Source organism: Emydura macquarii, unplaced genomic scaffold, assembly GCF_026122565.2.
Source record: "Emydura macquarii macquarii isolate MOO-44397 ecotype Brisbane River unplaced genomic scaffold, CSIRO-AGI_Emac_v2 contig_3692, whole genome shotgun sequence".
Classification (NCBI taxonomy): Eukaryota; Metazoa; Chordata; order Testudines; family Chelidae; genus Emydura; species Emydura macquarii.
The window spans coordinates 4,432,571-4,444,241 of record NW_027133829.1 but is presented as its reverse complement, the minus strand read 5'-3'; the positions used below and the strand labels follow the sequence as shown (position 1 = coordinate 4,444,241).

At 45.1% G+C, this 11,671-nt stretch overlaps 1 protein-coding gene across 2 annotated transcripts; it reads right to left on the bottom strand.

Annotated features, from left to right (window-relative positions):
- BBIP1 (BBSome interacting protein 1) lies at nt 1–1,991 on the bottom strand. Of its 2 annotated transcripts, none has more exons than XM_067537023.1 (2): nt 1,750–1,991; nt 1–439 (listed from the first exon to the last, which is right to left on the bottom strand). In XM_067537023.1, exons 1-2 carry the CDS (start codon nt 1,799–1,801, stop codon nt 270–272), a joined length of 222 nt encoding a protein of 73 aa, XP_067393124.1. In that variant the 5' UTR covers nt 1,802–1,991; the 3' UTR covers nt 1–269. The 2 variants fall into 2 exon arrangements, with proteins under 2 accessions (XP_067393124.1, XP_067393123.1); XM_067537022.1 differs by lacking the exon at nt 1,750–1,991 and adding an exon at nt 1,429–1,632.
- Nucleotides 1,992–11,671: the final 9,680 nt, after the last annotated feature.

Sequence of the window (11,671 nt, the reverse complement as noted above, 5' to 3'; positions counted from 1 at the left end):
TGACTTTTGCAAATACTTTTTTTTTAAAATGGTGACAGAGCCAAGCTGAAAGCCCTTACATAGAAGGTAATAAGCATACTAACAAAAGACTTATCTTAAGCAAAATGTACAGGCCTTTGTAATATGTACAATATAATAAGACAAACTAAGGAAGTTTAGTATGGACTCCTACCATTCCTGAACTTATTTTTAATAACTGTACAGCAAACCACTAGATTAATATACAAACTATGGTACAACATTTAGGTGGAGGTGAGCCATCATGCATACTACTGTTGGCTTTGTTGCTGCTGCTCCCTTTGTGCAACTTCTTGCTGGCGAATTGTCTCCTGTGCTGCTCGCTGCATTTTTTCTAGTTTTTCTAGGGTAACAGATTTTAAAGGCAACAGTTTTGGCTTACATAAAACCATGGTAGCCACATCCTCCACTGACAACTGCCCTAAAGTGTAAAAGGAGAAAGAGCATGTAAATTTCATATAATTGGCATGAATTTTACAACCCAGTATCAATACTTTTCAAATAAGAACATCAAACATCACTGCAAACCTAGTATGTATATACAAGATAGCATTACAGTTTTCAGCAGGAATATACTATTCTTTTGGGGAAAAGGTTTGCAAAAGCATGAGTCATTAACCTTAACTGATAAAGAACAGGTTTCTTTCTCAGAAGTGGAGTGACAGTCTGACTTTAAACCACAGGAAAAAAAAGTTTTCAGAAACTGAAGTGTTACATAGGTGAGGTTTGGGACTTTTTTTTTTTTTTTTTTTGCACAGTTCTGAATACACATACAGCTTATCATTGCTTCTATGTATCTCCTAAAAATCAAGTTAATGACTAGGATTCTCAGCTTTTCAATGGTAGCCAAGTATATTAGCAGATTGCTTATGTAATATGCCTTGTTTCTTTATATGCCTGCTTTTCAATTGCCACATTTTTACCAGCCCAGGTGCTAGAACTCAGTGCTTTATACCATCTGAAAGCAGCTATGGAACCTTAACTTTCAAATTATATTCTTATAACTATTTAAAGGAGAAGCTGACAAGACCATTTCATGATAGGGATGGAATGAGGTGAAGAGAAGTAAAATAGTAATCATAAAGTGAACTTACTTTCTCCTGTCACTTTTCAGGGCTTATATGGAAAGACCAATAGACATGCTTTCAAATCCCCTGCCCCGTAAGGGGAAGACTGAGCAAAGTAAAAACAGGATTCTTGCTTTTATTGAGAACAGGCCTACTAGACGCACTTTCATTCTCTTGTCTAGATGAGGAAGGGGCAGGAGCAGCTGGCTTGTGGGGTGCTAGTGGGTCTGGTTACTGTGGGGGAGGGTGTAACTACTCCTGACACACGTTTATCGCTGAGTCTACAGCGATGCATGATGCCAAAGAGAAAACCAAAGCCGGGTCCCTGCTTTTAAGATCTTACCAGGCGGGGAGTGCATCCACCGCACCGATGAAGGTATGGCAGCTACAGCGGTAGGCATCCCTCTGCTAACTGCAACGAGCTAGTGCGGGCAACGGGGCTAGCGGCCCCAGCACCAGCCCGCCGGGAAATCGGGGTGCAGACCCCGGAGCCGTCACCCCTGCTGCCAGAGGCACGGAGAGCCCAGAGCGCACCGGCAGCCCAGCTGCGCTGCAGCCGCATCTCCTCGGGCGTGGAGTGGAGGGCGGGGCGGATCGCTGGGATCGCCCCTGCCGGCGGGGGAGGCGGTGCAGGGCCGGCTGGGGACCGGGGTGCGGCACTTACCTTGCTTGGGCAGCACCTCGCGGAAGAGGGGCTTGGCCTCAGGGCCAGGCATGGCGGCGTCGGGCGGCCTCCTGCGCACGGGGCAGACCAAGAGGCCGCGGCCCTGGGAGGTGATGGAGGGGGAAGGCGGGGCCCTGAGACGTTGCCAGCGGAGGATCCGCCCCGCGTTGTTAGGGGCCGGGGCCTGCCCGTAAAGCCCCGTATTCGGCAGCGCGTCGGGAGGCCGGGACGCGTTACGTTACCTTACGTACCGCGTACACAACAGCGTCCTGTCGTCACATCGGGCGTAATTCATGGCACTCCCACCCCATCGCCGTCCTCACATCCCCGCCGCGCGGAGGGGAGGGGCGGGGCGGGGCGTGTGAGCGCAGGCGCACTGCATAGCGACGCCCGCTCTGTGCTGGAGGTCTCAATGCCAGCCCAGTGTCCAAAAATAACTAGAGCTCCCACCATGCATTGCGCTGTTTGGTCCGGGCGGCCCTGTCCTCACGGCATGCTGGGAAGTATGGTGGGGGTAGCCCACTGCATGCTGGGAATTGTAGTCCCGGGAGGAGGGGTAACCCACTGCATGCTGGGAATTGTGGTCTCTAGGGTGGGGTTAGGGTAGGCCACAGCAGCATGCTGGGAACTGTCAACCGTGGTATTTGCATTGGTGGTTCGGTTCTGCCGTGCAGAGGGAAGCCTGAGTCTGCACTGGGCCTGTTGCATGCAGGGGGTCCCTTCCGTGGGATTGCTGGGGGCTGTGAAAGGCAAGCCCAGCATGCCCCCCCTCCATGTGAACACAGCCTCGGTCTGCCCTGGTTTACTTATTGCACAGGAAGCGTTGCCCCCAGGCTCTTGGCATGTGGCCCGGCCTCAACTTGGGAGCGTTGAGCAGCTTGTTGTAGAGGAGCAGCACGCATAGCTGTGGATCTGACCTGCCTTTGGGTTCCGTCTCTACCTGGCTTCCAGCCATTCCAGACTCTGCTGCGAGGGTTTCCTCCCTTGAGAACGGAAAAACCACCCACCCATCCACCTCAGCCGTCCCACCCAGGAGCGCTCCCCTTGCTAGTAAGTCTTGGGTCGGTTGAAGTTACGGCAGGCTGAAGGCCCAGACCACCGAGCGGGATCTAGGTACCTGCCGTGCTCCCAGCCGTGTGATACATATGGCAGTTAAAGGTCGATGCACAGCTGCATGCGTGTGCGTTTTACAGGGAATGTTGGGTCCAAGTGAAAACAAACCCAGCCCATTAAATCTTTTCACCAGGAACCAACAAGGCACCACAAAATCTGCCCAGACAAGTTAAAAACTGGCCTGATGGCAACCTTTCTGCAGGGTTGTGTCCTGTCCCATTCAACGTGGTTGTAGGAAAAACACTAAGGGGGGACTGGAGGGGAATAGACAGCCCTTTGCCTTTAGATCTCTGGTTTAAGACCAGCCGAGGTCGGAGGCTATAAGAAGTTATCACTTGGCAGCTTGATTAATGGCATCTTTGTGAAAGGAGGTTGTGAGTTTCTGCCTGGTTCCTAAGGGGCAGGGCTCTGCAGCACAGAAGCTGACCACCATGCTTATCCCTATTTGTTCCCTTATTGCTAGCCTCAGAAAACTGAATGAGCCAGGGAACTTGAACTTCCCTGACAGCCCATGGTTGGCTTCTCCCTGTCAGCGTTGGTGGTCTTTGGTAGGGCAGTGTGGAGACACCTGTATTACCAGTGTCCAATCCTGAGAGGTGCCGAGCTTCTGTAACTCCCATTGACATCAAGAGGAGGTGAGGGCAGTCAGTACCTTGCAAGATCAGGATTTCTCCAGGGCCATCAAACCAGCATCTTTCACTGACGTCACATTCACGCTAAACTTGTTTGAAAATATCAACAGATATCGCCCATTAGTTGTGGTTTTCCAGGCTTTCAAATTCTGATCAGTTTTAATCTGATGTCCTAGAACCTTATAGCATGAGTGGCGCCACCGTTTAAAATGTAATCAAAGGGCAAGTTGGGGGATTTCTCAATGCTAAAAGCACAAATGCAGCAAAACTAGATTTGTCAGCATTCCTCTCATTGCTCAAATACATGCACGGCCTGTCTGTGTTTTGGAAAATTTCTTTACCATTTAGTATCAATTTTCATTGAAGAGCACTTGGAAGTAATGTGCTAACACAGAAATCAGTAGGTGCAGTTTCAGCTTCCTGGCTCTGCATGTGTATGGTACTCAAGTACTAAATCAATTCCAAGCTGAACTGTAATTTTAGATTTTGCTAATGATATTGTTTGTATGCCCCGTGTACTCTGCTCAGCCTGACCTTTACTTCAATAATTTGTAGAGGGAAAAGCTCACATGTAGAAAGTTAACATTTGTAAACCTGCTAACCACGATCTCATCGAGTATTGGTGACTTCTCTAGATGAAGTAAAATACTGCAGATTCTGGTAACGTTCCTTATGGTGATGTATGTTAGCCACGGGCAAAGGCTTGTGGAAATTATAAAAAATGGCAATGTTCAGTGATCAAGAGAGAATGAGGAAAATAATTTTTTTATATTAAGTTTTCTTTCTAGTTTTGATTTCACTTGGTCATGTTTCCCTCTGCTGACTTGGATGCTGTGCAGTGGGCTCATTAGATGATCCTTGGCCACTGTTTCTAATGCATTTGTGGGGTTACAGTGAAACCTGTAATAAAAATCCAGCTTCCACTAAGCAACACTTTCTCTTCAATGGCTATTTAAGGCATCTGCAACTGCAAGCATCGATCAATGACAATTTTCTTTTTCTTTTAAGCCAACCTATAGTAGGAATCAGATGGTCCCATAGGTAGTCAATTAAGACAGCTTCCACTTTACTAGAAATTTTTGTCTGTTTGTCACATTTGATGCCAGTATTGCAATTTACAGAGAGCAAGATCCAGTCTTTTACTTTTTGCTTTTTGTGGAGCTGACCTAAGGTAATGCTTTCTGTCTTGTTCCAGGACGAAGGAAAAGTGGATCGATCTCTGTTGTGATCCACTTCTTCCAATTTCAAAATCCCCAAGTCATAATCTTGAGACTGATGAGATTATAAAATTGTCACACTCACTTCAGGGCCTGCCTCTTCATCCTTTGAAGTCTATGGGAGTGTTCCCATGATTTTGAGGAAAACAGGATTAGGGCCTTATTTACTTTTGGGGTGATTATTTTAGAAGAGGAAATATAAATTGACAAGTGGCCCAGTTAGCAATGAACTAGAATATCTCTATGGTCAACATTCTTGCTCTACAAAAATATTAAATTGTAAAGTACAGTTCAGGTTTTGCAAGATGCCAATTAGGAATGAAATTTTGCAGTGCTGGAGCTGTGCATATTCCTACGGGAGCAAAAAAGAGCCTTAAAGTGAGAAGATGTTTAATTAAATACATGGCAGCATTAAAGTTGAGTTCTGAGCTAGGTTTTCTCCAGCTGGTTGTCCCTCTCCGATGGCTGTTTGGAGTCCAGGATTATGTAAGTATTGGCATTTACAGCAACTAAACCTCATCTCAGTCATGCAGGGAGTTACTTTCCAAAAATGTTTTTCTTGCCAATGTTTTTCTCAATGATAAGAAACAATGGTTCCCTCGCTTTGTGACTTGAGCATTTTACTGATTGAGATCTGGCATTGTGCTAAATCCATTTTCTCAGCTTGTCAAGTGCCAACTTGGCACTCTTCTAAAAATGCTAACCCTTGGGGTTGTGGTGAGGTACGGGTGGTTAATGGTGATGATTTCCAGAAGTTGCTAGTAGATTTATTTTTAAAACACCTTGTGGCACTTGGAGAAACATTGCATTAAACTGTTAGGAACTGTCTGGAAGGATAGAAAGTGAGCAAGAGGTACAAGTGTGAACTAATATAATGCTAGTTTGCACTTTCTGTCTGAAGATTTCAAAGTGCTTATCGCACATTAGTAGAGTAAGTCTTGAGTTCAGCAAGTATTATTTACCACATTTCATGGATGAGGAACATGAGGCTTGGAGGACCCAATCTTGCTCGTGCTGAAGGCAGTGATTAAATGACAGAAGTTGTGACTGGTCAAATTATACATCAAGGACCTGATTCTTTCGTTCTGCTAAGGAAAAGTGGCTTTATGTTCCCTGCTTCTGGAGCTGGATGAAGGCTGCTTTGACTTATGCTCAGTTGCAGAAGCAGTCAGTCGAGCTGCCAGAAACAGCCAGAGAGCAGAAGTACATTGTCCACATCGCCTATTCCCTGCAAAAGCCCCTTGTGCTGCGAGTGACATAAGCAGAGCTGCTATGTTGTCTCTATTCCACCTTGAGATTACCCGTATGGAAGTGCAACTCCCAGATGCCAGGTTAAATTGGCACAAAGTAGCTGGAACGGAGGCCAGGATCTGGCCCAGGTTTGGGGCAGTCTCAGAAATAGAACTCCAATATCCTGACACCAAATCCTGTGCTCTAACCATATGCTTCTCAAAGGACATGAGATGGACCTTAACATAAAACCTATTATTGTTCCTCTAAGCGTGAGCTACTATCCAAGCATGAGGATAATACACTTTAGATGCCATCCTCATATTTATGTCACAAACAAATTATTCTTGTATTTTGCTCACAACCACAAAACCAGCAACAGCTTTATAAATGATAAGCTTGTTTTCCTTCTCTTCCCAGGGATATTCTCAGAACAACAGACGGCACATAGACATGCATTGCTGGAATCCTGAGAGATTCATAACATTGCAGCCATTTGCTAAACGGCCCACAACACTGCAAATACAAAAAGAATGTTCATTTTAAGTCTCGAATGAAAAACCATGTACCTTCACCAAGTATAAGCGACACGTACCATAGGCGAAGAATGGGTTCAGCAGCAGCAATGTTGCCAGTCTGAAGTGTTCAAAAATCAGGGGACAGGCCCCCAAAATCATGAGGATTTAACAAAGTAATACTTCTTGGGTTCTTTTTATTTCTCTTCCACTTACTGAGCCTTTAGAGTTCATGCTTTCCAGCTTTTCACTGCAACCAGGAGGGCTAGAAACTTGCATCATATTTTAAAATGAGAGGAGATTCTTGCATGATCATATAACCTGGGGCTTTAAGAGAAACAGCCAATATTGCAAGAATTGGCAATGCTCTGGGTGACCATCTGTCCTGGATTTTAAGGGATGTCCCTTGCTTGGTTGATAGTATTCATCCCATATTCAGTAAGGAGCTACTAATAATATCTGGTCAGATTAAAATGTCTGTTTTCCAAATCTTTGTCTTCCGCCTTTATATAACACTTAACTCTGCATGTAAGCACTGATGATAACCATGTGAAGGTGGTATAAATGCATGAATTTGTGCCACATATAGAACATTGTGTGTGTTGTCCCTTACAAGGAAGCTGTGTTTTTACCTGTGTTTTTTCATACATTTATTTGTCCTTTTTTTCTTTGAAACCTTGGCAAGCTCTCTAGGGTACAGAGACTATCCTCACCAAGGAACAGAGCAAGGAGTTTACTAACACAGGTATACAGGGTGAGACAACAAAGTAACTTTGAGGGCAGAAAGTCCAGTTTGGCTTTAGGAAGGAATACAAGGTGCTATAAAAACTGGAAGGTGGTCAGACAGTGAGTGCGGCTGCTGTCTCTGTGAATGAGTTGGTTGGGGAATGGTTTTATTTCTGATTGATTTGATCATTTATATTTGAGATTTTAGGGGGTTGTAACTTGTGTGTGTTGAGGCCAAAAGAAAAGCCCAGAGGAAAACCCCTTGCTTGGTTGAAGGGCTTGTCCTTTGTTGCTGGATGAGCTGATCCACTCCACAGTGAAAGAAACTGTTCCTTCCAGCATCATTTGGTGTGAACTACATTCGTGCTGAACTTCTGAAAACATATTGTACAAGGGACGCAGAAGCAGCTTTCTCACTGGCTGCGCTTTCTAATCTGTCTCAGTCGCTTTTGTACGGTAAATGCTGAGATCTTACTGCCTGCCTTATTGTTATATATAAATTCCATTCTGTGCTATCAAGCCAGATGCTCCAGACGGGAGTTGCTACGTGATTAGTGCATTATCTGTGTGGTTAAAATCACTTAAGCTTTGGCCTGGTGCCTTACAACGCTAGCAAAGTGTGCTATTATTGCCCATAAGGTCACAATATTGTTTAATTATTCCATCTCTACCTTCCCTTGCAAATACTTAGTGTATCTCTTGGAATATTTATTTAATTGGTTGGGAAAAGTCTGAGACTCGTCTTTTACTCACTGTGGAAAAATTAAGTGATGAGTCAGTGGATCCTATACCAAAGGTACAACTTTCATACACATAAATTAGTCATTTACATAACAGAGTAATGTCAATACCTAAAAATGTACTAGAAATTACATTAATGGTTTAACATGCAGGCCATAAAACTCCCAATGCAGTAAAACAGTTGTATTGTCCTTTGAAATATACCACCAGAGAAGTTTAGAAATTATCCTGTCCATTTTCCTGACCATGCAGGATCATTCCTATGGCATATTGCCTAGTGCTCAGTCTATTCTGGTTTTAACATTTCCAAGGAATGGGAGTTCCAACAAGTCTCTCTGAGAGACTATTCTACAGTTCACTTTTGGGATGTTTTCCCAGATACTCAGCCTAAACATCCCTTTTTCAATTTCATCCCATTAGCCCTAGCTATACTTCCATCTACCACCCTAACTAAGCCATCTTCCTCCTTGGCATTTACTTCCTGCTTCTCTGAAGTGAACTCTTACATACTCGCTCAAACATCTACTGATGGTTCTGTTCCTCCACCCTTCTGTTCCCTGCAAGTCGGAGCAATTCATAGGATATCTTCACTATGGAATTGTTTTCAGGCATGAATGATATTTGCTGCCACTTGGGAAGTCCATTTCTGGGTATAGAAGTAAATTCAGTTTAGGTTGATGGTCTGGAGGAGGTATAAGTCAGAGTGAATAGCAGAGGTGAGGTCACTGTGACCAATGTGTTAACACATTATTCCCTTCCCAATTACCTCTCCTCCCAAAAGTCTTATTTTTAGGACAAATTTCTATTGTCATGTTCTCTCTGAAAATAAATTTAAGTGAGGTCTCTTTTGGGCAATAAGTGCAAGTGATTTTCCTGGAAGATTCTCCCATGCTGTATTAAGTGTATGAATGGTCTATGTATCACTGAGAGGCAGGGATTGTATGCAACTCCAGGGGAGGAAGGGTTGCCGCATCTCCAACAGGATGTAAGAAAGTAGGGGGTAATTAAGGTGATTCACTCCATTGTAGACACCTGCAGAGAAGTATACCCTTGCATGTACTGGTTCAAACTGGGTTTTCCAGAGAAAGGGCTTTTGATATAAAAAGGCTGTGTTTAAACTGACTCAGGACCTTCTTTTTGATCCAGCAAATAGACAGGGCCTTCTGTCCAAGGGGTCCCCAACCCGCATGGAAGGGTTGGAAAGACTTTGGCCTACTAGGGCCCCATAAGAATAATGCGTGAGTCCAGGTATGTTTAGTGTGGATTAAAATCTGTTTAGGGTTTTATATATTTTCTGTCTAATAGTTTTACTTAAGAATAAATGTGCTTGGTTAGAGAGAGAGCTGCGTGGTAATTTGTAACTGCTGGTGCTATGCCGTTCATAGCCCTGGAGGGAAAGCAAAGCACAGGCACTAGCTTTAGGCAGACTGGCTGGGGGGGTGGGGGGGTGGTGGTGATGTTTCATGGTGTACTCTACTCACTGCTGGGTGGTGCCGCCTTCTGGCAATTCTGGGGATTAGCTCCAACCAGTTCAGCACCCCCTTTTTTGGGTCTCTCAGTGCTCAACTCTTCTCCCGCTCCTGGAGTTGTGAATCAGCCCTCCAGCCAGCTCACAGTATAATTTCAAGGGGAATCTTTCAAAGTCCTGCTGCACCAGCAGCAACAGGAAGTCCTCATGCCTGCTGCCCTGACTAGGTCACTCCTGCCCCTAGCAATACTACTCTGCAGTGGATGGTAGGAAAACCCAGGTCTTTCCTCCACTCTGGAAGTGTGTTCAAATACATCTACCTTGCTACTCTCTTCCGTGGACTACTTCTTACTATGTTTCCCCAAGATTTTCATTCTCTAGCCTTCCTAGTCAGACCCCTCTCTCTTACACCTGCCAGGTAAACTCTTTCTCAGAGCTTGCTTGCTAGAGACTGCAAGCTTCCTCCCTGTAGCCTCCCCTACACTGCTGGCAGCCTCCTGTTCCCTCACAGGTGAGCTTCCTTCTTATTAGTGCCCTCCACACAACCTAAATCTCCCCCATTTGCAGCTTAATTGGCTGATTGGGCCCGCCTGACCTAATTCAACTCTCTCAGGGCCAGTGTGGGGAGCACACCCTATCACAGGGGGACATCACAATGTAAGGCTGGGAGTTGTGAAGCCTTACATCCCCCAAGTCAGAAGGGAGTGGGACAATGGTCCCTGCGGGGAGATAGGTGATGGCTGGAGACCTGACTGGGCATTCCTGGAGTGGCTCCTGGAGGTGCAGCTACCCTGAAATGGTGACACTGCCAAACATGCTTCGTTCCAAGTCCATCCATATACCACAGTTCAGCTGGTGGACCTTCCAAAAGTGGTGATTTCTAAGCCTGGTTCTTGACACTATTTCCATCTGTGACCTTGAGTAAATAATTTCATCCTCTCCATTCTGACTGCAGAGCTGCTCTGAATTCTCTGTGCCTGCTTGAAGATTGGAGGATCAGTCAAATCAGTACAAAGTCCTGCTTTGTGGGAGTATGAGGCCCACACACCGCTTACTCCTACATACAGCAGGGGACAGGATTTAACCTTTTATGAATCCGGTTTTTGAAGAAAAACATATGCTACTTTTATACCAGTGTGCCTGAGACTAATAAATCTTCAAAGACAAAGAACAACACCAAGCAGAAGCGAATCTGAGCCAGATCAGAAGAATTCAGTAGTTAGTCCTTAATTTTGGGCCTATCAGATACTTTGGATGAGAAAAATGGGCAGTGCAGTAACAGATAACGAATACTCCTTGTGCGTGAACAAAGCAAAATAGAAAATGCTCATGCAGTGTCAGAAAAGTTGGCAGTAATTTGTGACCTGTAATAGACATGTGTTTGATGTTTGAAACACGGTTGACCCGTTGTTTGGTTGTGGCCCATTGCATTGTAGTGTAGAAATGAAAGAGCTTGATCATGGTAAAGCAGGAAGGTTAGAATATTAGGATTGGAAGGGACCTCAGGAGGTCATCCAGCCCAACCCCCTGCTCAAATCAGGACCAACCCCAACTAAATCATCCCAGCCAAGGCTTTGTCAAGGTGCACCTTAAAAACCTCTAAGGATGGAGATTCCACCACCTCCCTAGGTAACCCATTCCAGTGCTTCACCACCCTCCTAGTGAAAAAGCTTTTCCTAATAGCCAACCTAGACCTCCCCCACTGCAACTTGAGACCATTGCTCCTTGTTCTGTCATCTGCCACCACTGAGAACAGCCTAGCTCCATCCTCCCTGGAACCCCCTTCAGGTAGTTGAAGGCTGCTATCAAATCTCCCCTCACTCTTCTCTTCTGCAGACCAAACAAGCTTAGTTCCATCAGCCTCTCCTTATAAGTCATGTGCTCCAGCCCCCTAATCATTTTTGTTGCTCTCTGCTGAACTCTCTCCAATTTGTCCACATCCTTTCTGTAGTGGGGGGGCCCAAAACTGGACACTACTCCAAATGTGGCCTCACCAATGCCAAATAGAGGGGAATAATCACTTCCCTCAATCTGCTGGCAATGTTCCTACTAATGCAGCCCCATATGCCATTAACCTTCTTGGCAATAAGGGCACACGGTTGACTCATATCCAGCATAATGTTGACATAATACAGCTTGACACATGCCAGTAATGCAGTCCATACCGCTTTCTTTCGGTACCCATCATCAATAAACATGACTTGCAGTAGAATTTAACAGTGGAGTTACATAACCTTTGATATATGTGTGAAACTGTGTTTTGTATTGCTGGAAAATGTT